Source organism: Anomaloglossus baeobatrachus, chromosome 2 (genome assembly GCF_048569485.1).
Source record: "Anomaloglossus baeobatrachus isolate aAnoBae1 chromosome 2, aAnoBae1.hap1, whole genome shotgun sequence".
In the NCBI taxonomy this organism is placed as follows: Eukaryota; Metazoa; Chordata; class Amphibia; order Anura; family Aromobatidae; genus Anomaloglossus; species Anomaloglossus baeobatrachus.
This window is the reverse complement of record NC_134354.1, coordinates 719040590-719067384: the sequence shown is the minus strand read 5'-3', so window position 1 is coordinate 719067384 and position 26795 is coordinate 719040590. Positions and strand designations below refer to the sequence as shown.

The following is a 26795-nucleotide window of genomic DNA, read 5'->3' as shown; positions in this document are numbered from 1 at the left end:
ACTTACCTCAAACAGCTTGTTGCACTCCATTATCATATGGGCCAGACCCTGTGTAGCTGCCAGGTTCTCATTTAAGTCCTTCTGATCTGGCTTTCCGGTTGCATACTTCTTCTGAATAGCTCTGAAAGCCAAAAGATGTCAGAAGAAGTTAAAATTATATTATGTTAATCTTGAAAGAATGTCAACATATTTAATGAGAGGATAATCCAGCTGTTTCTTGTATTAAAGTATGTCAAACCCTTGTTCCAAAAACTTTTATAAAAATTGGCAATACTGTATCTTTACATTAAAGCAATCTGCAAGTTGTCCTTCCTATGCGTTTCAGATGTTAAGCCCTTCCATGATTAAGAACTTAACATGATAAGAAATGGGTAGGAAAAGTACAACTTGCATATTGCTTGGATGCACAGGTATTGCCAATTTGTATCAAAAATTTTTGGAATAACATTTTGACATATTTTAATACAAAAAAAGTCTGAATTATCCTCCATTGTTCTTTCACTATTCAGCCACATTGAGCAGGAGGTGGCGTTTTTGTGCCGAATCTACTTAGAAGCCTCAATTTGGGTGAGCTGGACTATGTCTGCACCTGGCACCATATTTACCCTTGAAACAGTGCTAATTGTGTGTGTGTGTGTATTTATATTTTTATATATATATATATATATATATATATATATATATATATATATATACAGTACAGACCAAAAGTTTGGACACACTTCCTCATCTCTAGAGCAACTATTAAGATGAGACTTTGTGCAGCAGGCCTTCATGGTAAAATAGCTGCTAGGAAACCACTGCTAAGGACAGACAACAAGCAGAAGAGACGTATTTGTGCTAAAGAACACAAGAAATGGACATTGGGTCAGTGGAAATCTGTGTTTTGGTCTGATGAGTCCAAATTTGAGATCACTGCATCCAACCACCGTGTCTTTGTAGAAAAGGTATACGGATGGACTCTACATGCCTGGTTCCCACCGTGAAGCATGGAGGAGGAGGTGTGATTGTGTGGGGGTGCTTTGCTGGTGACACTGTTGGGGATTTATTCAAAATTGAAGGCATACAGAACCAGCATGTCTACCACAGCATCTTGCAGCGGCGTGCTATTCCATCCGGTTTGCGTTTAGTTGGACCATAATTTATTTTTCAACAGGACATTGACCCCAAACACACCTACAGGCTGTGTAAGGGCTATTTGACTAAGAAGGAGAGTGATGGGATGCTACGCCAGATGACCTGGTCTCCACAGTCAACAGACCTGAACCCAGTTGAGATGGTTTGGGGTGAGCTGGACCGCAGAGTGAAGGCAAAAGGGCCAACAAGTGCTAAGCATCTCTGGGAACTCCTTTAAGTCTGTTGAAGACCATTTCCGGTGACTACCTCTTGAAGCTCATCAAGAGAATGCCAAGAGTGTGCAAAGTAGTAATCAAAGCAAAAGGTGGCTACTTTGAAGAACCTAGAATATAAGACATATTTTCAGTTGTTTCACACTTTTTTAAGTATTTCATTCCACATGTTTTAATTCATAGTTTTGATGCCTTCAATGTGAATCTACAATTTTTAGAGTCATGAAAATAAAGAAAACTCTTCGAATGAGAAGGTGTGTCCAAACGTTTGGTCTGTACTGTATATGTATATCCAAAATTATGTATAGGCAGAAGGTCCTGGGTCACAGGCCAAATCTTTACTAGGCTGCCCCTCTCTTCCTACATGCCATTTATATGCCATCTTGGAATAATAATAGATTCCCCAATTGGATGTGTTTAATTATGTTTCCTGTGCTGAGATAATCTTATATATGTGTCCCTGCTATGTACTGTGTAATGGCCGTATCTGACCGTACACCACACGGTCTGATCATAAAACATCTCCTGGGCCCTGGAGGAAGTAAAAAAATATACAACAATTCCAGCCATGCATCATAAATGATTCTTTCTGTGAGGTAAAACAATTTCCTGACTGGCTTTAAAAAATGTTTTACCTCAAAGAAAGAACTATTTGGGATCCCATGCTGTCTTGTTTCTATATATTTTTACTTCCTCCTCTGCCCAGGAGCTGTAGTATGATCAGACCATGTCCCTGTACGGTCACACATGGCCATTACACAGTACACAGTAGGGACACACATATAGGATTATCTCAGCACAGGAACAATTTTTTTTAAAGAGGACCAACCACCAGGATTTTCCTATATAAACTAAATCCAGTGCTATACTGGCGCTATCATGCTGATTCTACACATACCTTTAGTTGTGAGATCGGATGTATACTTTCTGAAATACAGGCAAGTAAAGTTTGTGCAATGCACTGTTATTTGGTGAGAGGTGCTGCAGATTATCTAATAGAGAAACAACAAAGAGCCAGCACCAATGTGCACTAAGGCATCAAATATTCCAAACTGCATTATAAAAATTTTTTTTTTTTTTTTGAGATTTTTGGCAAAAAATTGCAATTTCTTGAGCTGCTTCGCCACGTCACGGCAAATCTCATTTGAAGCAGTCCTACACTAAAATATTTTTATAAAATGTGCCATGCGGCCTCACATATAAATAGCAGAACTGCTCTCAGCAGCACTCACCTGGTCTATTGCAGTCCCGTACCCATGACTGAGTCATGGCTGTGGGCGGGACAGGTCCAAGCAAATGCTGCATGAAGTATATATATAGCCTGTGGACAAAGCCTGATGACCCAATGTGAACAGTCACCAAACGCCAAAATCTATACAGATGGAATACATCCCAAATTGGGGTGCATAGCAAGGTGGAGGTCAACCACCGACCAATTCAACAAAGAAACAACAAAGAGCCAGCACCAATGTGCACTAAGGCATCAAATATTCCAAACTGCATTATAAAAATTTTTTTTTTTTTTTTTTTTTTTTTTTTTTTTTTTTTTGAGATTTTTGGCAAAAAATTGCAATTTCTTGAGCTGCTTCGCCACGTCACGGCAAATCTCATTTGAAGCAGTCCTACACTAAAATATTTTTATAAAATGTGCCATGCGGCCTCACATATAAATAGCAGAACTGCTCTCAGCAGCACTCACCTGGTCTATTGCAGTCCCGTACCCATGACTGAGTCATGGCTGTGGGCGGGACAGGTCCAAGCAAATGCTGCATGAAGTATATATATAGCCTGTGGACAAAGCCTGATGACCCAATGTGAACAGTCACCAAACGCCAAAATCTATACAGATGGAATACATCCCAAATTGGGGTGCATAGCAAGGTGGAGGTCAACCACCGACCAATTCAACAAAGAAACAACAAAGAGCCAGCACCAATGTGCACTAAGGCATCAAATATTCCAAACTGCATTATAAAAATTTTTTTTTTTTTTTTTTTTTTTTTTTTTTTTGAGATTTTTGGCAAAAAATTGCAATTTCTTGAGCTGCTTCGCCACGTCACGGCAAATCTCATTTGAAGCAGTCCTACACTAAAATATTTTTATAAAATGTGCCATGCGGCCTCACATATAAATAGCAGAACTGCTCTCAGCAGCACTCACCTGGTCTATTGCAGTCCCGTACCCATGACTGAGTCATGGCTGTGGGCGGGACAGGTCCAAGCAAATGCTGCATGAAGTATATATATAGCCTGTGGACAAAGCCTGATGACCCAATGTGAACAGTCACCAAACGCCAAAATCTATACAGATGGAATACATCCCAAATTGGGGTGCATAGCAAGGTGGAGGTCAACCACCGACCAATTCAAAAAAAAAAAAAAAAAAAAAAAAAAAAAAAAAAAATTTTTATAATGCAGTTTGGAATATTTGATGCCTTAGTGCACATTGGTGCTGGCTCTTTGTTGTTTCTTTGTTGAATTGGTCGGTGGTTGACCTCCACCTTGCTATGCACCCCAATTTGGGATGTATTCCATCTGTATAGATTTTGGCGTTTGGTGACTGTTCACATTGGGTCATCAGGCTTTGTCCACAGGCTATATATATACTTCATGCAGCATTTGCTTGGACCTGTCCCGCCCACAGCCATGACTCAGTCATGGGTACGGGACTGCAATAGACCAGGTGAGTGCTGCTGAGAGCAGTTCTGCTATTTATATGTGAGGCCGCATGGCACATTTTATTAAAATATTTTAGTGTAGGACTGCTTCAAATGAGATTTGCCGTGACGTGGCGAAGCAGCTCAAGAAATTGCAATTTTTTGCCAAAAATCTCAAAAAAAAAAAAAAAAAAAAAAAAAAAAAAAAAAAAAAAAAAAAAAATTTTTATAATGCAGTTTGGAATATTTGATGCCTTAGTGCACATTGGTGCTGGCTCTTTGTTGTTTCTTTGTTGAATTGGTCGGTGGTTGACCTCCACCTTGCTATGCACCCCAATTTGGGATGTATTCCATCTGTATAGATTTTGGCGTTTGGTGACTGTTCACATTGGGTCATCAGGCTTTGTCCACAGGCTATATATATACTTCATGCAGCATTTGCTTGGACCTGTCCCGCCCACAGCCATGACTCAGTCATGGGTACGGGACTGCAATAGACCAGGTGAGTGCTGCTGAGAGCAGTTCTGCTATTTATATGTGAGGCCGCATGGCACATTTTATAAAAATATTTTAGTGTAGGACTGCTTCAAATGAGATTTGCCGTGACGTGGCGAAGCAGCTCAAGAAATTGCAATTTTTTGCCAAAAATCTCAAAAAAAAAAAAAAAAAAAAAAAAAAAAAAAAATTTTTATAATGCAGTTTGGAATATTTGATGCCTTAGTGCACATTGGTGCTGGCTCTTTGTTGTTTCTTTGTTGAATTGGTCGGTGGTTGACCTCCACCTTGCTATGCACCCCAATTTGGGATGTATTCCATCTGTATAGATTTTGGCGTTTGGTGACTGTTCACATTGGGTCATCAGGCTTTGTCCACAGGCTATATATATACTTCATGCAGCATTTGCTTGGACCTGTCCCGCCCACAGCCATGACTCAGTCATGGGTACGGGACTGCAATAGACCAGGTGAGTGCTGCTGAGAGCAGTTCTGCTATTTATATGTGAGGCCGCATGGCACATTTTATAAAAATATTTTAGTGTAGGACTGCTTCAAATGAGATTTGCCGTGACGTGGCGAAGCAGCTCAAGAAATTGCAATTTTTTGCCAAAAATCTCAAAAAAAAAAAAAAAAAAAAAAAAAAAAAAAAAAAAAAAAAATTTTTATAATGCAGTTTGGAATATTTGATGCCTTAGTGCACATTGGTGCTGGCTCTTTGTTGTTTCTTTGTTGAATTGGTCGGTGGTTGACCTCCACCTTGCTATGCACCCCAATTTGGGATGTATTCCATCTGTATAGATTTTGGCGTTTGGTGACTGTTCACATTGGGTCATCAGGCTTTGTCCACAGGCTATATATATACTTCATGCAGCATTTGCTTGGACCTGTCCCGCCCACAGCCATGACTCAGTCATGGGTACGGGACTGCAATAGACCAGGTGAGTGCTGCTGAGAGCAGTTCTGCTATTTATATGTGAGGCCGCATGGCACATTTTATAAAAATATTTTAGTGTAGGACTGCTTCAAATGAGATTTGCCGTGACGTGGCGAAGCAGCTCAAGAAATTGCAATTTTTTGCCAAAAATCTCAAAAAAAAAAAAAAAAAAAAAAAAAAAAAAAAAAAAAAAAAAAATTTTATAATGCAGTTTGGAATATTTGATGCCTTAGTGCACATTGGTGCTGGCTCTTTGTTGTTTCTTTGTTGAATTGGTCGGTGGTTGACCTCCACCTTGCTATGCACCCCAATTTGGGATGTATTCCATCTGTATAGATTTTGGCGTTTGGTGACTGTTCACATTGGGTCATCAGGCTTTGTCCACAGGCTATATATATACTTCATGCAGCATTTGCTTGGACCTGTCCCGCCCACAGCCATGACTCAGTCATGGGTACGGGACTGCAATAGACCAGGTGAGTGCTGCTGAGAGCAGTTCTGCTATTTATATGTGAGGCCGCATGGCACATTTTATAAAAATATTTTAGTGTAGGACTGCTTCAAATGAGATTTGCCGTGACGTGGCGAAGCAGCTCAAGAAATTGCAATTTTTTGCCAAAAATCTCAAAAAAAAAAAAAAAAAAAAAAAATTTTTATAATGCAGTTTGGAATATTTGATGCCTTAGTGCACATTGGTGCTGGCTCTTTGTTGTTTCTTTTTAGATTATCTAATAGGTGGGTTGGGTTTTACTAGTTATTCCCGCCCCTGTCTGCCTGACTGTCCTTCCTCCCTCCTTATACCATCTGTAATAACAGAGACAGGGGGAGGAAGGACAGGCAGCAGACAGGGGCGGGAATAACTAGTAAAACCCAACCCACAAATTAGATATTCTGTTGCATCTCTCACCAAATAACAGTGCATTGCACAAACTTTACTTGCCTGTATTTCAGAAAGTATACATCCGATCTCACAACTAAAGGTATGTATAGAATCAGCCTGATAGCGCCAGTATAGCACTGGCTTTAGTTTATATAGGAAAATCCTGGTGGTTGATCCTCTTTAAACACATCCAATTGTGGAACTTTTTAATCCAAGATCTATTGATTAAAATTAACTTTGGTAGTGGGAAAACCCCTGTAAGTGAATACACATACAGTATAGTAATTTCTGAGATAGGAGATGACAGTTACTGTCCATAAAATTCTATGGAGGATGGAGGAGTTCACCGGATACAACAGTTAAGGGTGCTTTACACGCTACGACATCGCTAGCTATAGCTAGCGATGTCGTGCGCAATAGCACCCGCCCCCGTCGTACGTGCGATATATGGTGATCGCTGCCGTAGCGAACATTATCGCTATGGCAGGGTCACACGCACATATTTTGTCAGCGACGTCGCTGAGACCGCTGAACAATCCCTCCTTCAAGGGGGAGGTGCGTAAGGCGTCATAGCGACGTCACTGCTGCGTCACTAAGCAGCCAGCCAATAGAAGCGGAGGGGCGGAGATGAGCGGGCCGAACATCCCGCCCACCTCCTTCCTTCCTCATTGCCGGCAGGACGGAGGTAAGGAAATGTTCGTCGCTCCTGCGGTGTCACATATAGCGATGTGTGAAGCCGCAGGAACGAGGAACAACATCGCTACTTACCTGACAACAATTTTTTGTAATTAAGCGACCTCTCCACAACAAACGATTTTTGTCTTTTTTGCGATCGTTTTAGGTCGCTGCAGCCTGTCACACGCTGCGACGTCGCTAACGACACCGGATGTGCGTCACAAACACCGTGACCCCGACGATATTAGCGATGTCGCAGCGTGTAAAGCACCCTTTACACTTTCTGATAGCCTATGGATAAAATCTCTTTTGCCCTAGAAAATATTTAATTTCCAAACTACATTATTATATTTTAGGATAACTTTTCTTGAAAATTTTGGCATTTTGCTCTATTTTCTTAACTCACAGCATTCCAATATTTATGTTATCTACGAAAAAGAATCACTTTTCCTATATTTTTTTTAATAAAATATATATATCAGTAATTACATAAAAAAATATTCCCGGTAATAAATACCTACCTAGGGGAATTGTCTTTCTTCAACAAATTGAGGTGGAAGAGTGATGGCGCCAAACACACAGCCAGATTCATTGGGGTCATCTGATTCTCTTCTACTGTGGTGACATCATTTAGGAAACACAGGAGCGTTTGCAGAACTTCACGGTTCTCATCTGACATTAACATGATGGCCGACTGCACCGCCTGGAGCCTCTGGTCCTTGGGAACATCTGAGGAAATTGAAATAACGTAAAATATCATTAATAGGATGTTATATTAGTAGTCCAAGGCATATTGTCAGACACCATGGAGGAGACAAAATTAGCTTTGGGCGAAACACACATTGATTTCAGCACTTTGTCGCAATTTGACAATTTTTTAAAAGAATTTTCCAGGAATGTAATTTATATGGGGACAAGACAATTCACTGCTGATGGGTCATGTCAGAAGAACACACTAAACTGCTTTGACTTAAAGGGTTTTTTAAGATTAGAAAAACTTTGTTGATTTATTTAAAAAACAGGGCCGTATGCACAAGGATTATGTCTGGTATTGCAGGTCTGCTCCAATGAAGTGAATGAAGGTGAGCTGCAATACTACACACAAACTGTGGACAGGTATGGAGCTAATTTTGACAAAAAAAAAAAGATTTTCCTAATGCTGTACAGCCCCTTTAGAGTTAGATTTTCTAGAGTTGAGTGAACCAATATCCAAGACCTGGTCTACTAGACATGTTGGCAATATGTTGCCGTTGGGTTTGAGCCTTTGGGGAGTGAATCGATTTGTAACACCCGGTCTATTGGCAATATGTTGCTGTTGCGTTTGAGCTTTGGGGGAGTGAATTAATTTGCAAAACCAGGTCCATCAGCCATGTTGGCAATATGTTGCCATTGGGTTTGAGCCTTGGGAGAGTAAATAAATTTGCAACACTTGGTCTATTAGCCATATGTTGCTATTGGGTTTGAACCTTAGGGGAGTGAATCAATTTTCAACACCTGGTCCATCGATCATCTTGGCAATATGTTGCCGTTAGGTTTGAGACTTGGGGGAAGTGAATCGATTTGCAACACCCGGTCTATTGGCCATATGTTGCCATTGGGTTTAGCCTTGGGGGACTGAATCACTTTGCAACACCCGGTCTATTGGCAATATGTTGCCATTGGGATTGAGCCTTGGGGAAGTGAATCAATTTGCAACACCTGGTCCATCGACCATCTTGGCAATATGTTGCCATTGGGTTTGAGCGTTGAGAGGAGTGAATTGATTTGCAACACCCGGTCTATTGACCATATATTGCCATTGGGTTTGAGCCTTTGGGGAGTGAATCAACTAGCAACACCTGGTCTATTGGTCATTGCTGTTGGGTTTGAGCCTTTGAGGAGTGAATTGATGTTTCAACCCTTGTTCCATCGGCCATCTTGACAATATGTTGGGCCTTGGTAATCACCTCCTGGCATCGGCAGCTCTTCGTTTGGTTAGCCAGCCTGGCGTAACACTACTGTTGCGGCATGAAGCACATGTGGCGTTGTGCCAGGCTGGCTAATCAAAAGAAAATCTGTGGATGCCGTCAGATAGGAGACTGTTCTCATGGCTCCCGATCGAAGACCATAGATCAGTGATGTAGTTGATGTGGTCCTGCAAATCGATTAGCTCCAATTCTGCCGGTCTCATATTTTGGAAGCGGTTTGGGATGTTTTTGGGAGCCCGGTATCTTCTACCTCTATTAAAACAATTTGGATCTGAGTGGAGCGGAGCTGCAATACCAGACACCGCCTATGGACAGGAGTGGTGCTGTTTCTGGAGAAAAGAAAACATGTTTTCTAATTTCCTATAACTTTTCAAAGCTTGCAATTTTCTCAATCATCTATTTTCCTAAGGGTAAATTATGAGATCCCCACTCTGGTGACAGTTCTTGTGCACAAAATGTATAAAAAAAAAATCTAAAAAGGTCTTAAAATAGAAATTATATGAAGATTATTTTTAGACGTGTCTACGAGTTGTTATTTTGTGTAGACACAGAGACAAATCCTGGAATACATGTGAGTAATGACAGCTATTTATGTGCGGTACTGTTATGTGACTTTTATATCCACAGCTTTTATCTTCATGTAAACATGGTATTGTGTCTTTGCTCCAGATTAAATACGTTTAGCTGGTGTCTCAAGTAGTTTACATAGGACTGGCATTAAGAGTTAACACGGCTATTGCAAGACTTGCCACACATTTCTCCACTTGGTTGCAATTATGGTTCTTTTAATTAAATGTTACAATAAATAATATTATGGATGTTTTCTGGCAGAAACAGCGCCACAACACTTTACAGGTTGTGTCTGGTATTGCAGTTCAGCTTCATTCACTTCCAAGGAGCTGAGTTGTAATACCAGACACAACCTGTGCACAAGTGATCTACTATTTTCGGAAGAAATCAGCCACATTTTGAAATCCTGGACAACATCAATGTCTTATTTGTTCAAGCTGTTGTTCAGCACAAGCACATCACATTCCTATTATAGTCTATGGGGCGGTTCACATCTACTGTATGTTTATTTTAAAAAGGGAGACAAGTCCAATTTTGATTTGATTTGTGGATCAAAATCACTTAAAAAGTATTCATATGGGCACTGCTGTCCAGTGATAGTGCTCGTGTTTCAGAGCGGCAATCCAAAATATCAACATAACGATAAAGACCGACACTCACATCGATTTATTCGATGTGAGTGCCGGTCTTTATTGTTCATTCAGGTCAATGGGACCATGAAACAAAATGTATAGCAGACAGATCGTATCCACAATGCATCCTGTTGCTAGCCATTTACTATCTACTATGTGGGAGAAGTGGAAACTTGGGCTCCTAGTCATGAAGACATGCAATTTTCTCGCCGGTCTTAATGAGGGGGTGTGGTGGAGCCTGACGCTCCTGATTCACGAAGAAGTGCACGCCTCTTCATGATTCTGGAGCATCTGTTGAGCAGTGTGCGCCTCCGTGTACAACGCTAAAAATCTTATTCCAGTCTGGGATTGGAGTGAGATTTCCTGAGTGGTGATATCACGCTGTCACAGGGTATATGGAGACAGGACAGGGGCTCCTAGGCTTGCCCTGAGACTTATGCCCCTGCGTTTTCCCTTATCTCGAAGGTAGGTTTGATGGTAACCATGTTCAAGTCCCCAGTGTGACCCCAACTCCTGTCCGGACCCTGATCTTACTCCCCCTCTCCCACACCATAAAGACCAAACCCCAGAAAACGACATGGACAAGGGAGAACGAAAACTCGTACACACGGCACTGAAAACACACAGAATTGACAATATGTGTACAGGGGAACAACAAGAAAGGGGGGGGGGGGAGTAACGTACAACCGGGGAACACTCACACCACTCAGAAGTGCAGCACAAATCACCATAAACAGGAGCAACAACAAGACTGGGATCGCAAAAGCTATCATTGGCACAAAAAAAGAAGAAAGGCGTGCTTAATATAGGAAGGAGACAGCTGTACTTGGCAATCGGCAACCTGAGCATTTAGGTCCTGCTCACCAATCTGCCGGAGTGAATTCCTGCAGAGCTGAAGACCAGTGAACCTGAACCAGCCAACGCCCGGCTCTGGCTGAACACTCCAGAAGCCTCAGGTTGCTTGTCAGACTCTGCAGTGTGAATAGAGTCTGATGCCACTGTGCCAGCAGGTGTGTGCAGAGCTGAACATCGCATGACACATGCCTCAGCTGCTTCAGCTCTGACTAAATGGCCCGACAAAGCCAAATGTTGGCTTTTCAAAGCTTTTTTTGCCAGAATTCTAGCATGAGAGCTTTGATGAATCAGGCCCCTTTTTTGCATATGAGAAAAATGGTTGATGGTAAAAACAAAGAGTGAAAATTAATTAAAATTGCATTCAAAATTAATTCCTTTTTTGTCTTATGGAAAAAACCCTCAATTTTACAATCAGTTTCTGGAAAAGCTGCTTACATTGTAGTCAGGGCCGGCGTCAGCACCCGGCATAGCCGGGCAAATGCCGGGGTCCTGGAGAGCTGGGGGGGGGCCACTCGGCCTCGTCACTTCAGCTGACCCCGGGCCCTGCCCACTCTCCTTCAGTTCTGCTGCCCCCCGGGCTGAGTTCCGAGGACCGCAGTCCTCGGCAGGAAACTGTGGCTACCGTCCCTTAGCTAGTTTCACACTTGTGTTGCAAAAAGTGTAATAATAAAGGCCACGGATTCCAGTGAAATAACGCGTTGCGTTAAGTTTTCTTTAGCCGAAAGAGAGAGCCCTCATCATCACCGCACACATCCTGACATCACCGCACACATCCCAACATCACCGCACACATCCCGACATTACCGCACACATCTCGACATTACCACACACATCCCGACATTACCGCACACATCCCGACATCACCGTACACATCCCAACATCACCATACACATCCCGACATCACCGCACACATCCCGAAATCACCGCACACATCCCGACATTACCTCACACATCCCGATATTACCGCACACATCCCGACATCACCGCACACATCCCGACATCACCGCACACATCCCGACATCACCGCACACATCCCGACATCACCGCACACATCCCGACATCACCGCACACATCCCGACATTACCGCACACATCCCGACATCACCGCACACATCCCAACATCACCGTACACAGCCAGACATCACCGCACACATTCCGAAATCACCGCACACATCCCGACATCACCGCACACATCCCGACATTACCGCACACACCCCGACATTACCGCACACATCCCGACATTACCGCCCACATCTTCACCGCACACATCCCGACATTACCACCCACATCTTCACCGGACACATCCCGACCTTACTGCCCACATCTTCACCGCACGCACACCGGCACTACTGCACCCATCATCACCGCACACACACACCGGCATTACCTCAGTGACGCCCCCGCTGACAGCGCGATTCACTTCAGTTGCTGCGTGGAGCTCACAGGAGCGGCGGTGTTCTACTGCGCTCCTGTCAGCTTCATGTAGCAGAGCTGGATGCGGGACGTTGTGTGGATTACGCCGGACCTGGAGGGGTATTTGGGGATTTTAATAAAGTGGTGAAAGAGGGTGTATTTTTTTGTCTTTTATTCCAAATAAAGGATTTTTTCGGGTGTATGTGTTTATTTACTTTCACTTACAGGTTAATCATGGAAGGTATCTCGGGGAGACGCCTGCCATGATTAACATAGGACTTAGTGGCAGCTATGGGCTGCAGCCATTAATTCCTTATTACCTGGATTGACACCGCACCAGGGCAATTCGGGATGAGCCGGGTTGGTTCCCGGGACTGTCGCATCTAATGGATGCGGAAATTCCCGGTGGCTGCTGGCTGATATTTTTAGGCTGGGGGGCTCCCCATAATGTGGGGCTCCCCATCCTGAGAATACCAGCCTTCAGCTGTGTGGCTTTACCTTGGCTGGTATCAAAATTGGGGGGGACCGCACGCCGTTTTTTTAAAATTATTTGTTTATTTATAGTACTGCATGATATAGAACCGCCCACTGGCGGCTGTGATTGGTTGCAGTGAGACAGCTGTAACTCAGCATGGGGGCGGGTCTGACTGCAACCAATCATAGGCGCCAGTGGGCGGGGGAAGCAGTGAATATGAGATTGAATAATGGGCGGCCGGCTTTTTCAAAAGAGGAAAAACCGCTGGAGCAGTGTGAGTGTGTCTGTATGTATGCAGCAGAGCAGTGTGTGTCTGTATGTATGCAGCAGAGCTGTGTGTGTCTGTATGTATGCAGCAGAGCTGTGTGTGTGTGTCTATATATGCAGCAGAGCTGTGTCTGTATGTATGTATGCAGCAGAGCAGTATGTGTGTGTCTGTATGTATGTATGCAGCAGCAGTGTGTGTGTCTGTCCGTATGTATGCAGCAGAGCAGTGTGTGTGTCTCTGTATGTATGCAGCAGAGCAGTATGTGTGTCTGTATGCAGCAGAGTTGTGTGTATCTGTCTGTAGGCATGTATGATGTGTATCTATGTATGTCAGTGTATATGACTGTATAGATTTGTCTGTTTTTATGTATTTTGTGAGTTCGTCTTTAAATATGTATATGTACATATCTGTGTATGTGTGTGTGTCTGCGTGTTTATGGGGCCCACTGGGACTCTTCCGCCCGGGGCCCACAAAAACCTGGAGTCGGCCCTGATTGTAGTTGTCACCCAGTTTTTCCATTCTCCTGGATGAAAACCAAGGATACTTATACATCCAATGCCGTCATATCACTTCATAACTCTGTACATTGACATTCAGGGCTTTAGCAATCCCGGAATAACTCCTGACCATGGGAGCAGTAACCCCGGGGGAGATATCTATTTATTTTGCTGAAGCTTTATCCCGCTAATAAGGAGGTCATTTCCTGCAATGTCTCTGAAGACGGAGCCCGGCACCGCTGTGCTTACATTGACTCCTGGCTGTTAGCCATAGGCACTGAGCACAACAGTAGTGTATATTACACTCAATTACCATATAGGTTGACTATAGTGACTGTGTATTGCGGAGACAAGGCCATTACGATCTGTGTCCTTATAGCGGACAAAGACCAAGTGTAGTAAATATCCTGTAACAACTTGTTTGCTTAACTGAAAGCTTCCAAAAATACGTAGCTAAAACCATCAAGGAGGTAATAATAAGGGGCTGAGATGAAATAGTGATTATTATTATTTTTTTTTTTTGTAAATGGAAAACTATAGGCTTGTAGACATTGGGGGGATTTATCATTTCTTTGAGGACAGTTTTTTGGTACTAAAAAGCTGCAAAATTTGTTCACTTTTTGATCATTTGTGCTAGCCCCAATCCTCTTCTAAAAATGCATGGTGCTGCACAGAAGAGGGCATAACTACGGTAGCAGCCACACAACAAAATGACTTCAATATATGGCAGAAAACAGCCCAAAAATGGCCCTATTTTATGTCTTAATAAGTTTGGTGCACCTTACTCCAGCTTTGGGTTCAAAACACTGAAACTCAGAAGTTGATAATTTGATTCCATTATTTAAAACATCTAAATTGTAATATGGCATTCTAATAAGTTTATGGAGCATAGGAAACGGGTATTTTTCCTGGTTCCAACTACTCCATAGAAACATTTTCCGCTATAAGAAGTATGTACCCATAAGGCCTCAGTACATTGCTCCACAGTTGTGTAAACGAGCTCTTCCACAGTGTGTACACGAGCTCTTCCACAGGTGTGTACACGAGCTCTTCCACAGGTGTGTACACGAGCTCTTCCACAGTGTGTACACGAGCTCTTTCACAGGTGTGTACACGAGCTCTTCCACAGGTGTGTACACGAGCTCTTCCACTGAGTGTACACGAGCTCTTCCACAGGTGTGTACACGAGCTCTTCCACAGGTGTGTACACGAGCTCTTCCACAGGTGTGTACACGAGCTCTTCCACAGGTGTGTACACGAGCACTTCCACTGAGTGTACACAAGCTCTTCCACAGGTGTGTACACGAGCTCTTCCACAGGTGTGAACACGAGCTCTTCCACAGGTGTGTACACGAGCTCTTCCACAGGTGTGTACACGAGCTCTTCCACAGGTGTGTACACGAGATCCTCTACAGGTGTGTACATGAGATCCTCTACAGGTGTGTACATGAGCTTCTCTACAGGTGTGTACATGACCTTCTCTACAGGTGTGTACATGAGCTCCTAGACAGGTGTGTACATGAGCTCTGTTTTGTGCATGAACCTTATGTTATGTCACAGGCCAGTGGCTCCATTAGGGCTTCCATCTGAAACCCTGAAAAAAGGGATTCAGCTGGACCCCAACAGAGCCATTCAAATTGATGAGGCAGACTGAGTGACTTTGTGCTCTCCTTGGCCTCCAATTCAGGATTTTTGAGGTGAACACATGGTTGACCATGACGGAGCCACTGACGTATGTCCTAAATGCAAAATAAACATAGCCTTATGGTTAGACTAGACACACATTAGACTAAAGTAGGGTGAGCTTATGTGTATAGGGGCATGACAATTCTTCCCCGAAAGACGAAATCAGTGGAGAGAAGGATCCAGCCATTGGAATTTCCTTTTGTTCCTCGGGAAGACAAGCCGCTGCTTATCTCACCGTTATCTAGTAGCTGCTCTCTCATAAAGTAAACTTAGCCTCTAAATTTTAATATGGCATTCAAATAAATGTATTCATAAATTTAAGTTTATGAGTCTAATGAAAGGGATATTGCCCAATTCCAGGAATTTTTTACCCTACAAGTATTATAGAGAAAAAAAGGAACCAGCACAATCTGAAATTGGCATGCATCATATAAAAAGTGAAAATTCACAGATTTATTCCAACTGTACTATAATAAAAAAAAAATGAGATTTTTAGCAAATAATTGATCAATTTTTTGAGCCACCCCTGCCAACGTCACGGCAAATCTCAATAGGGGGGTCCTACTCTATATTCTGTATTTCATGTGCCATGTGGCCTCCTAGATAAAGTTAAAAGCAGAACCATAATGGAGCACACATACCTGTAACCTGTATATAGCCGCTTCCATGTTGCAAAAAAGGCAATTGTGGATAGAGACCAGCCCAGGTCCCAGCATGTGGAGCAAGCTCTACACATACCAGGACTATATCAGAACTGATCCTCCCAGTGCCAAACAGCAACCATTGATAAAGGCGGACCAGATCCAAGAATGGTGCTTAATTAGCATTGCCTGTGGAAAGGGGTGAGGTAACTGAATCTGAACAGCTACCAACAGTACAGTTGGAATAAATCTGTGAATTTGCACCTTTTATATGATGCATGCCATTTTCAGATTGTGCTGGCTCCCCTCTCTCTCTGTTTGGTTGTAGTTATGCTACAAATGTCTGGTGGCTGGTCACCACCATGCTATGCACGCCTGATCTTGGTTTGCAATATATTCCTCCTGTTGGTAGCTGTACACATTCAGTTGCCTCACCCTTTCCACAGGCATTGCTAATTAAGCACCATACTTGGATCTGGTCCGCCTTTATCAATGGTTGCTGTCTGGCACTGGGAGGGTCAGTTCTGATATAGTCCTGGTATGTGTAGAGCTTGCTCCACATGCTGGGACCTGGGCTGGCCTCTATCCACAATGGCCTCTTTTGCAACATAGAAGCGGTTATATATACAGGTTACAGGTATGTGTGCTCCATTATGGTTCTGCTTTTAACTTTTTCTAGGAGGCCGCATGGCACATGAAATACAGAATATAGAGTAGGACCCCCCTATTGAGATTTGCCGTGATGTTGGCAGGGGTGGCTCAAAGAAATGATCAATTATTTGCTAAAAATCTCATTTATATTACAGTACAGTTGGAATAAATCTGTGAATTTGCACCTTTTATATGATGCATGCCATTTTCAGATTGTGCTGGCTCCCCTCTCCCTACAAGTATTATGTAAGGCTAAGCCGAGCGTTCCTGTGTATGGGAGAGTTTGGACAGATATCGGCTAAATGATCGTTTATTTTAGAGCTATTTAGAGTGGGTCCTAATGGGGTCTTAATATAATTTATGTTATATTAAAAATATGTAAAATAATGAAATATATATATTCATTCTCATAAAAATATATAATAATAGGGTCCTAATGCCTTTGCTACTTGGCCTCCACATGCAGCTACACATAGAAATGTTTCCACTTCCTTCACATTTAAAAGTTTTTTTTTCCAGAATTTTCAAAAGTAGAAATATGTAAAATGTATAGCAGTAATTATTCTAAGCCTTATGTATGGATAGTTCCGTGCACAATATAGAAAATGTGTCTATATGATGGCAGCCTTCCAGGCTTGATTCCGGGTATGTCCGGCCTGGTATGCCAGTGTCTTGTGTAAAGCCCCCGGCTGGCTTCTCACATATATACTTACACTGGTAAATATGTAGGAAGGTCTCTCCTAGTTTGCTGGTGAGCAGGGGCTCTGGAAGGTCCCTGAAGAACTGCTTCATCATGTCTGCCACATCGTAAGCACACTGGCCCTCGTAGTTTACATTCTCGGGGCTGCTCTCATTCATTTGGCGCAGGGCCTGGATCCGAGACTTAACACCAGACTTTCTAAACAAGCCAACCTGCAAGAAAAGTAAATGTTTTCCATAACTATTTCACAATTTACCAGTTAGGACCATTTATCTTCTAAGGACTGGAGACAAAAATACATAACTCCATCTGACATTTTCAATTATTGTATGCAGATCACATTTCCACTAACCAGAGGTGTAACTACAATATGTGCTAGGATTGTAATCGCACCCGGGCCCTGGAGCCTAAGGGGCCCAAAAAGTCCCTTTGGCCTATATGAAAAGACCACTGCTATTAAAGATTTGCAATAATTTGGGGCCCGTTGGAGCTTTTGCTTTGGGGCCCATGAGCTTTAACTTACACCTCTGCCACTAATCTAACTTCTTATTGAAACTGCAATTAATATACAACTTAAAAGTCAAGGAAAAGTAGACACACCTGTTTTACAGACTGTAGGATCTGATTCATTATTGCATTCGCCCCTTTTGTGTCTACTTTTTGGTGTTTTTTCTCTGTTTTCATTTGCACCCTTGTTAAAGGGAACCTGTCACCAGGTTTTTGCTACCTCATAATTTAGGAAAAGAGACCCTGATTCCAGTGATGTGTCACTTAGCTTACTGGGTGCTGTAATTGTGACACAATTAGAGTTATTAAATGCAGCATAAAGCAGAACTCAGAAAGCTAACTCCGTCCATACCACAGCTTTCTGTATACATTGTATATTGAGAGTGAGCTACTTATGAATGGAGGGAATGTGATTGGACCAGGACTTACATGCACTGTAGTCCTTATCAACTGTTGATAAAGCCTTCATTGTATGGAAACAACAGCATACAGCCTAAAAAGTGACACAACCCTGAATTCAGTGTTTCACCCTCTACAGCGTGCGGTCTTTAGATTACATAGCAAAAATCTGCTGACAGTTTCCCTTTAAAGTTTATTTTATATTTATTCATTGTCAGCGGGGTTTGAGCTTTACAGATGTTTTTGGATAATTCATCAATTGCAACTTTTTAAAAGTCACAAATTTTGAAACAAATGTGTACCCCTGGAGTGATTTTATGTACGCCAGATATTTTCATGCAATTTTTTACATATTTTAGAGACACTTTGAAGTGTTTCACTACATAAAAAATGGCAAAACGTGTTAAAGACAAAAATAAACAGCATTTTTTTTATTTTGCACCAAATTCTTCAGCCAAATGCTCCAATTTGAAGAGTTTGGTGCAAAAAATGTCAAGGAATACAAAAAGGCAAAAATATAGAAAGTGAGTTTTAAAACCCGCAAATGATGAGTTGGGCTCATACTGTATTCTACATGTCTAAGGTCCCCCCCCTTCAAACCTCTATTCCACATTCCAAATAAAACCAAGGTACAGCAAGTGCCATGGCCCATGCTCACGGTCCATAGGATAGGCAGTGAATCATTTCCCTTTGTAGGCACCCACATTTTTTCTTATTTTTTTGGTAGATGGCATCATATAATGCATTATTTTTGATAAGTAATTTTTCACTTCTTGTCTGGGGTACGACTAGGAGAAAAATAATTTTCCCCTCGCTGTCATGCACGTTGTAGATAAAAAACTTAGATTGCTACAATGTAGAAAACATAGCAAGTATATTAAAGAGGTTGTCCACTACTTTAATACTGATAGCCTATCCTTAGGTGGGCTTTACACGTTGCGACATCGCTACAGATATATCGTCGGGGTCACGTCGTTAGTGACGCACATCCGGCGCCGGTAGCGACATTACGTGTAAATCCTAGGTGCGACGATGAACGAGCACAGAAGCGTACAATATTGCTGATCTGTATAACGTCGTTCAAATCCATAATGTCGGTTCGACCGCAGGTATGATGTTGTTCGTCGTTCCTGCATCTCCACACATCGCTGTGTGTAAACCCGAAGGAACAACAAACATCTCCTTACCTGCGTCCCGCCGGCAATGCGGAAGGGAGAAGGTGGGCGGGATGTTACGTCCCGCTCATCTCCGCCCCTCCGCTTCTATTGGCCGGCAGAATAGTGACGTCGCGGTGACGCCGAACGCACCTCCCCCTTGAAGGAGGGATTGTTCGGCAGTCACAGCGACGTCGCCGACCAGGTATGTGCGTGTGAAGCTGCCGTAGCGATAATGTTCGCTACGGTAGCAATCACCATATATCGCATGTGCGACGGGGGCGGGTGCTATCGCTCTAGACATCGCTAGCAATTGCTAGCGATGTCGCAATGTGTAAAGCCCGCCTTAGGATAGGTCATCAATGTCAGATCAGCCGGGGTTTGACACCCCACACCCCTGCTGATCAGCTGATCTCGATGTTGGTGGCATCAGCAGGCAGCCGAAAGTACTCACATCCGGAACTGCTCTGTCTTCTGATAGTGGCTGCCGCTGGGTACTGCACATCTGCCTCCTCCTCAAATATATACGAGGCGGATTTGCAGAACCTAACCATGGCCGCTATCAGAAGACAGAAAGACGGAGCAGCTTCGGAATTGAGCATTTCTGTCCGCCTGCTGCCGCTGCCGATGGCCGGAGCAGCTGATCGGCGGGGGTGCAGTGTGTTGGACCCCAGCAGATCAGACATTGTTGTAAGGATAGGTCATCTATGTTAAATAAGTGGACAACCTCTTTAAGGCTCAGATTAAAGAGAACCAACCATAAGGATTTTCATATACAAAGTAAAGCCAGTGCTATACCGGGGCTAGAATGCTGAATGTCACCATACCGTTTGTTCAGAGATTAGATGTTTTATTTCAGAAATATGTGCAAGTAAAGTTCCAACAATGCACTGCTATTTGATTGACAGGTGCAACAGGAAGGAAATATGTGGGTCGGGTCTTGTTATCTATTCCTACCTTTGTCTTCCTGCCTGATCTTCCTCCCCCGTCGCCGTCATAGATGTTAAATCTGGCGCAGGCACAGACAGGGGCGGGAATAGATAGCAAGACTCGACCCACATATTCCCTTCCTGTTGCACCTGTCACTCAAATAGCAGTGCATTGCTGGAACTTTACTTGCACATATTTCTGAAACAAAACATGGAATCTCAGAACAAAAGTTATGCTTACATTCAGCATCCTAGCCCCAGAATAGCATTGGCTTTACTTTATATATGAAAATCCTCCTGGTTGGGTTCCTTTAATCAACACCAGCATTGTTCATGCCGGTCTTGAAGAGGGAATGTGCGGGAATCAAATGTGCCTCTTAATTAATCAGAAGCGTCTGAAGAGTAGCGTCAGAGACTGGAGCAAGGAACTCCATAGTTCATCATGAATTAAGAGAGCTGTAGCATTACGCACCCGTAATTTTTGTGGACCTGGGTGAATCAGGAGTGAAACGGCCAAAAAGTACAAGATTTTTGCACAACCTCAATTTCCTCAGAAATGTTGTGACTTGTTTTACTTATTTTACAACAGATTTCTGGTGCAAACGCTTTGACGTTCTTGTTGGAGAACGCATACACACACTAGGTGATGTTGAATTTTTATTTTTTTAGTATTTCTCTAGCATTTTGTCCTCATACAAAGCAATAATTTCTTGTTTCTTCATACCATGCCAGGTTATATTTAGACTAAATCCTATTCACTTCATAGAACAATAAGACATTTTTTTATGTTCCAGAAATGATGTTCTGGATTTTTGTTCACAGAAGAAAGGGTTGGCCATACCCTACCATGAATGTGTCACTGTCTGAAGGCTCTCAGAGAGACAGTAGTCAGAGCGCAGCTTTTTCTGCTCGCAGCGAGATGTCTCTGAGGAATTACATGCTCTCTCCCAAGACCTCAGATCTAAAATTATATTGTGTGGGAGGACAGTGAACTAAGAAATCCTTGTTCTAATTGTCCTGAGAGCAGCACAATCCGCATTCTGTTTTGACAACATAAAAGTTGCAGTTTCCATGTCAACTCTTGTTATGAGGACACAAACGTATTAATCGAAGAGAAAACATACAAAACTACTCACTGAGCCATCACGCCCATCACATCAATGGGGGTTCTAGATTTGGCTTCCGGAAATATACAATAATTACCGGTACCTGAGAGGATAATGATTAAAAGTGCATTGCTTATCAATATTAGTTTTTGTTTTAATGCTTCTGGGTAGAGTTGGTGGAAAATGATTGGCAGGAACTGGTCCATCGATTGTCCAAGTTATGGCCACTGGATGGGAGTCCAGAGAACTACCACCAACTTCTCAGCATATGTGGCACACCAGTGGTCTGGTTGCCACAGTAGCGTTGCCCTCCTCACAGGTGGTGATGTTATGCCTGGAAGCAAGAAGGGGGGCCCACTGGCTAAGTAGCACCAGCTGCCAACACTTTCTTGACTCTAGACCAGAAGGGGGAGCTCTAACACACGGTTTAAGGGGAGCTTCCCTATACATTGTGGCCTGGGGAAGGGGTTGGTGAGTGAAAGGGAAGAGAGAGAGGAAGTTGAGAAGAGCTTGGGGAGCAGAGCAGTGACAGAGCTCACCCCAGAGTTGAGCAGTAGAGAAAGGACGCTGGAGTCCTTGGTTGTTCGGGTACTGAAGTCCCGGCAGCTGAATCCGGTGGGCAGTAGACTGAATGTCTTCTAGCCACACCAGATGCCTGGTGGCACAGCAGCATACAAGAGCCTGGAGCCACTGCCAGAGGAGCGACACTTGTAAAAGGCTCGCGCTGCTTTCCATACAGGTGAGAAACTGTACCAGCATTAGGAAGAAGGCCGCAGCATAGCTTTGAGCAGCAGGGACCTACATGGGACAGTGCAGAAGGAAGGCCTTCAAGCAACCTGGCTAGGTGGATCCCCAATTGCTTCCAGGCTGCCCAGACCTCCATTACCATCTGAACTAGGTTCCCTGGCTGGCACCATCCACTACCAATAAAAAAGGTAAAGGAAACTGTAGTTCCTGTGTCATCCAGTTATTGCCTGCATTTTCGGTCCTGCACGCATAATTCCTCCATCACAGACTATACAGGTTGCCCTGGGGTACTGCTCCATCTATGGGGAGCGGTGCCATCATTTCTGCATCACCATCTGCCCCAGCAGTCCCATCCAGCAGCATCGGCCATACGTTGCCGAATACTACAGTTGGCATCACGACTCACCCCCTGTAAATATCCCTCATGTAAATGACACCGCCAGGGTCATAGAGTTGGGCCCTTTCGTCGTGACATCCCAATAGAACCGGCCCGGTCCCGAGTGCCCCACAGCTCTGGTGGGCCTGTCAGATACTAAGTTCTTCTTCTGATTAGCTAGCCTGGCGCCAAATCATTGTTGTAGCGTGATGCTAAAGAAAAGAAGAGTCTTGGTTGAAGTCAGGTAAGGGGCAGTTGTCAAGGCCAGAAATTAGTGATGGGCCCAATTGGCCGTGTCCTCTTACTGAATCGATTTGCACCACCTCTACTTTTGGGATAACTTTACAATTGTACATGACATTTTCATAGCATTATTCTCCTTACCTGATCAAGGCAGTTGCTGCGCAGAAACCGTAATGCCTGTTGGATGCTCTGCGGTATCGGCTGCCCAGTTCTCTGCACATGAACCATCAGGGGTACACCAAAAACATTCTTATCCTTGTAATCAGGACCCTTCATTCTCTTCATAAACTTTGGTACAGACCTGTAATTGTGATTGTACAAACAATTGCATAAGAAATTGCCTGCATGCTAATGAATGAGAGTATGGTTAAGCTGGATACTTCTTGATGCACCTACCACGTCCACCCATGTTTGTTTGACATTGAATATTTTTCCATGATGGCGGTCAGCCGTAATAAGGAGAACTTTTGCAGCAGGTTGAGCTGGTTTGCAGACTGGTTACTAATTTGCAGTGATGCCAGAGAGCCACTCAACTGGTGAGAGACCTGGAAACTGTGCCACCTCAGGTGCCTACAGGGAACAAAATATAGAAGAAGTGAGAAAAGAAAAGTGTAAGAAAGAATAATATACATTATACATATGCTTTGTCTTGTAGTCTTTTGAGTCATCTTAAGGCGCCGTTTTCTTCACGTACGTTTTCTTTACGTGTTTTTCCATGTTTCATAACACACATACCCATTATAATCTGTGGAGCTGTTCAGACTTCTTTGGGATTTTTTTTGTGGACATTGTGTAGGGAAAAAAATCATGGAGACATGTCCGTTTGTAATCCGAGTCATGGACCAAAATTTCCCATACAAGTCTATATGTCCATGAGAATCATGATCAGATGAAAGCTGGATGAAAAGTACTGATTAAACTCAGACCATTTGTTGCAAACTAGAAATTTCATGAACGATCCCTCAAAGGGAAGCTATAATAATACATAATAAAATATAGAAATCTTACAATTCTCCCACCAGCCTCTGTTTTTATTTGTTAGATTCTAACTTCCTGGTTTTTTTTTAAATCCACAATCAACAGACTCCAACCCTATTTTCTTTGATTAAAGCATCTAATGAGCGTGTGCAAAGCTCATTGTGAAGGTAGGAGAAGGATCAACTGTGACATGGCATTTTTGTAATTAGTGGGTCCCTTCTAATTGGTTGTCATTATTATCCTGCCTCTGATGATAATGAGTCTGCTGAAAACGCCTCCTAAAAATGACAGTATGAGTCTAAACAAGCCCTAGTTGCCGGTATAAAAATTGAAAGATGTCTAACGTTGTCCTTTTTTTTTATAAGCACCACTACAGCATTATGTCTTTTTCACCACTCCTGTGACACTTTAAATGTAAGCCACCCAGCTCCCTGTCTTATACTCATCTTCTGGTGATTTCATACTTCACTGACACTGTTCGATCCTGCAGTGCCATCTTGCGTCTATGGCTTTCTAACTGGCCGGAAGTCAGAAGTTACCTCACAGGCAATCAATGCAAGTCTATGGGAGCCAGTATCTCCGTCACTCCCACCTCGGTGCTCATTGAGGACACAGGTAAGCTGTAGTTCGTCGTTCCCGAGGTGTCACACATAGCGATGTGTGCTGCCTCCGGAAAGATGAACAACCTGCGTCCTCAACAACCCAACGATTTTTTGAAAATGAGCGACGTGTCAACGATGGACGTTTTGGTGAGTATTTTCCATCGTTAACGGCCGCTCATTGGTGTCACACGCAACGACGTCGCTAACGATGCCGGATGTGCGTCACGGAATCTGTGACCCCGGCGATATATCGTTAGATACATTGTTGCGTGTAACGGGGCCTTAAGACAAGGGCAGGGGACTTAGACTTAAAGCACCACTCCAACAACGGTGCAGGGAAAAGCAAAACACTGTAGTGGTGCTATTTATAAAAAGATCATGATATGAAAAATAAAACTATCAAACACTTTTCGAAATATACATTTTCCACAAAAACCTGATTTAATAGGTAATTTTCTCATAAAACATTACCTTTAACACTAGAACTACTGGACTCGTGACACCTATGTAGAAATACATAGTGCAAAGTAGTCAAAATGACTACCTCAGTACTTCTAGTGTTAAAGGGAATCTTTCACCAGATTTTTGCTCCCCCATCTGAGAGAAGCATAATGTAGGGGCAGAGACCCTGATTCCAGTGATGTGTCACTTAATGAGCTGTTTGCTGTGATTTTGATAAAATCAGTGTTTTCTCTGCTGCAGATCTAGCAGTTATATAGACCTCATCTATATGCTTGACCACCTGGCAGCAAGACAAGTAGTAATGATAATCTACTGCTGATTAAACAGTGATTTTAACAACACTACACTAAGTGCATTTACATAGACAGATTAGCAGGAAATGTGAATCCTTGGAGCATTTGTTCCTGATAATCAGGCAGTGTAAAAAGGCGGCTAATCACCTAATGAACAAGCAAAATGCTCATTTGTCTTATGAAATGATTTCTAAGTTCAATTAAATTATCATGGCTGCACATTGCCAGATGAAAACAGGACATGTGCTGCAGATAACAATGACAGTCTATGCACACCACCGCCGGTCAGCTTCTATGTAGCCAGTAGGCGGTTGTTGAACGCCAAGGATCAACAATTCTAAACCCACTCTTTATGTGTGTCTTTATTTAACTTAAAGGGGGTTGTCTGGTCTAGAATGACAAGTTTGCAGTCACTGAGACAGAGTTGTGAATCCACCTAGTGCACACACTGTATGTTGCGAGGATTCCTCGGTGTCTGCGCCAGGCATGGTAGTCAAGCATGTGCTATGCATATATTTGTACTGAGCGACGTTACGCCCAATAGTCAGGTATTGACTAGGTGTCTGCATATCACATATTTGATAACAGTTCAGGCGCAAACACAGAAGAATCCCAACGCACAGTGTGTGCGCTGGGAGGATTCACAAGTCTACAGTCACACAAAGTGACTGCAGACATTCAGTCTAGACCGGACACGACAGACTGCAGTGGCAAAGGCCCACCAGTAACATTGACCATGGGGATCCATTGTTCAGCTACATGCAAATATTGCATGACCCTTTTTCATAAATATACCTATAGTATGCGTCTGTATAATAATACACTGGTAATTTTATGAATGAATGATGAGAAGCTGCTCTGAACATAGTGAATCAAATGTATTGATTGGGCCAACTATTGCTTTTACTAGGATGTAAGGCGGGCTTTACACGTTGCGACATCGGTAACGATATATCGTCGGGGTCACGTCGTTAGTGACGCACATCCGGCGCTGTTAGAGACATCGCAGCCTGTAAACCCTAGGAGCGACGATCACCGATCGCAAAAACGTCAAAAACCGTTGATTGTTGACACGTCGCTCATTTTCATAATATCGCTGCTGCTACCGGTACGATGTTGTTTGGCATTCCTGCAGCACCACACATCGCTGTGTGTGAAGCCGTAGGAATGACAAACATCTCCTTACCTGCGTCCCGCCAGCAATGAGGAAGGAAGGAGGTGGGCGGGATGTTATGTCCCGCTCATCTCCGCCCCTCTGCTTCTATTGGCCGGCCGCTTAGTGACGTCACGGTGATGCCGAACGCACCACCCCCTTGAAGGAGGGATTGTTCGGCGGTCACAGCGACGTCGCCGACCAGGTATGTGCGTGTGAAGCTGCCGTAGCAATAATGTTCGCTACGGCAGCGAGCAGCAGATATCGCATGTACGACGGGGGCGGGTGCTATCGCGCTCGACATCGCTAGCAATTGCTAGCGATGTCGCAGCGTGTAAAGCCTAAGTGTTTTACTCCTGCACAGAGGCCCACCGGGGCATTCACCTGTTCCTCGGTGGGCCAGTCCAGGCCTAAAAACAATTACACCTGATTCTTAAAGTGCAAAAGAGCCAAAAGGTCTTTCTATCCCATAAAATTTTATTTGGATTTATTTTTTTTTAA

At 43.3% G+C, this 26795-nt stretch overlaps 1 protein-coding gene across 4 annotated transcripts in view; it reads right to left on the bottom strand.

Moving 5' to 3' along the window:
- The window catches only part of STARD13 (StAR related lipid transfer domain containing 13), a 298193-nt gene that overhangs the window by 5400 nt on the left and 265998 nt on the right, over positions 1–26795 (bottom strand). For all 4 annotated transcript variants that reach the window (XM_075337335.1, XM_075337334.1, XM_075337336.1 and 1 more), the window contains exons 6-10: positions 23203–23376; positions 22948–23107; positions 17359–17557; positions 7513–7720; positions 7–121 (exon numbers count right to left, since the gene is read on the bottom strand). In XM_075337335.1, the coding sequence (XP_075193450.1) occupies positions 7–121; positions 7513–7720; positions 17359–17557; positions 22948–23107; positions 23203–23376 (856 nt within the window). The remainder of the gene's footprint in view (positions 1–6; positions 122–7512; positions 7721–17358; positions 17558–22947; positions 23108–23202; positions 23377–26795) is intronic.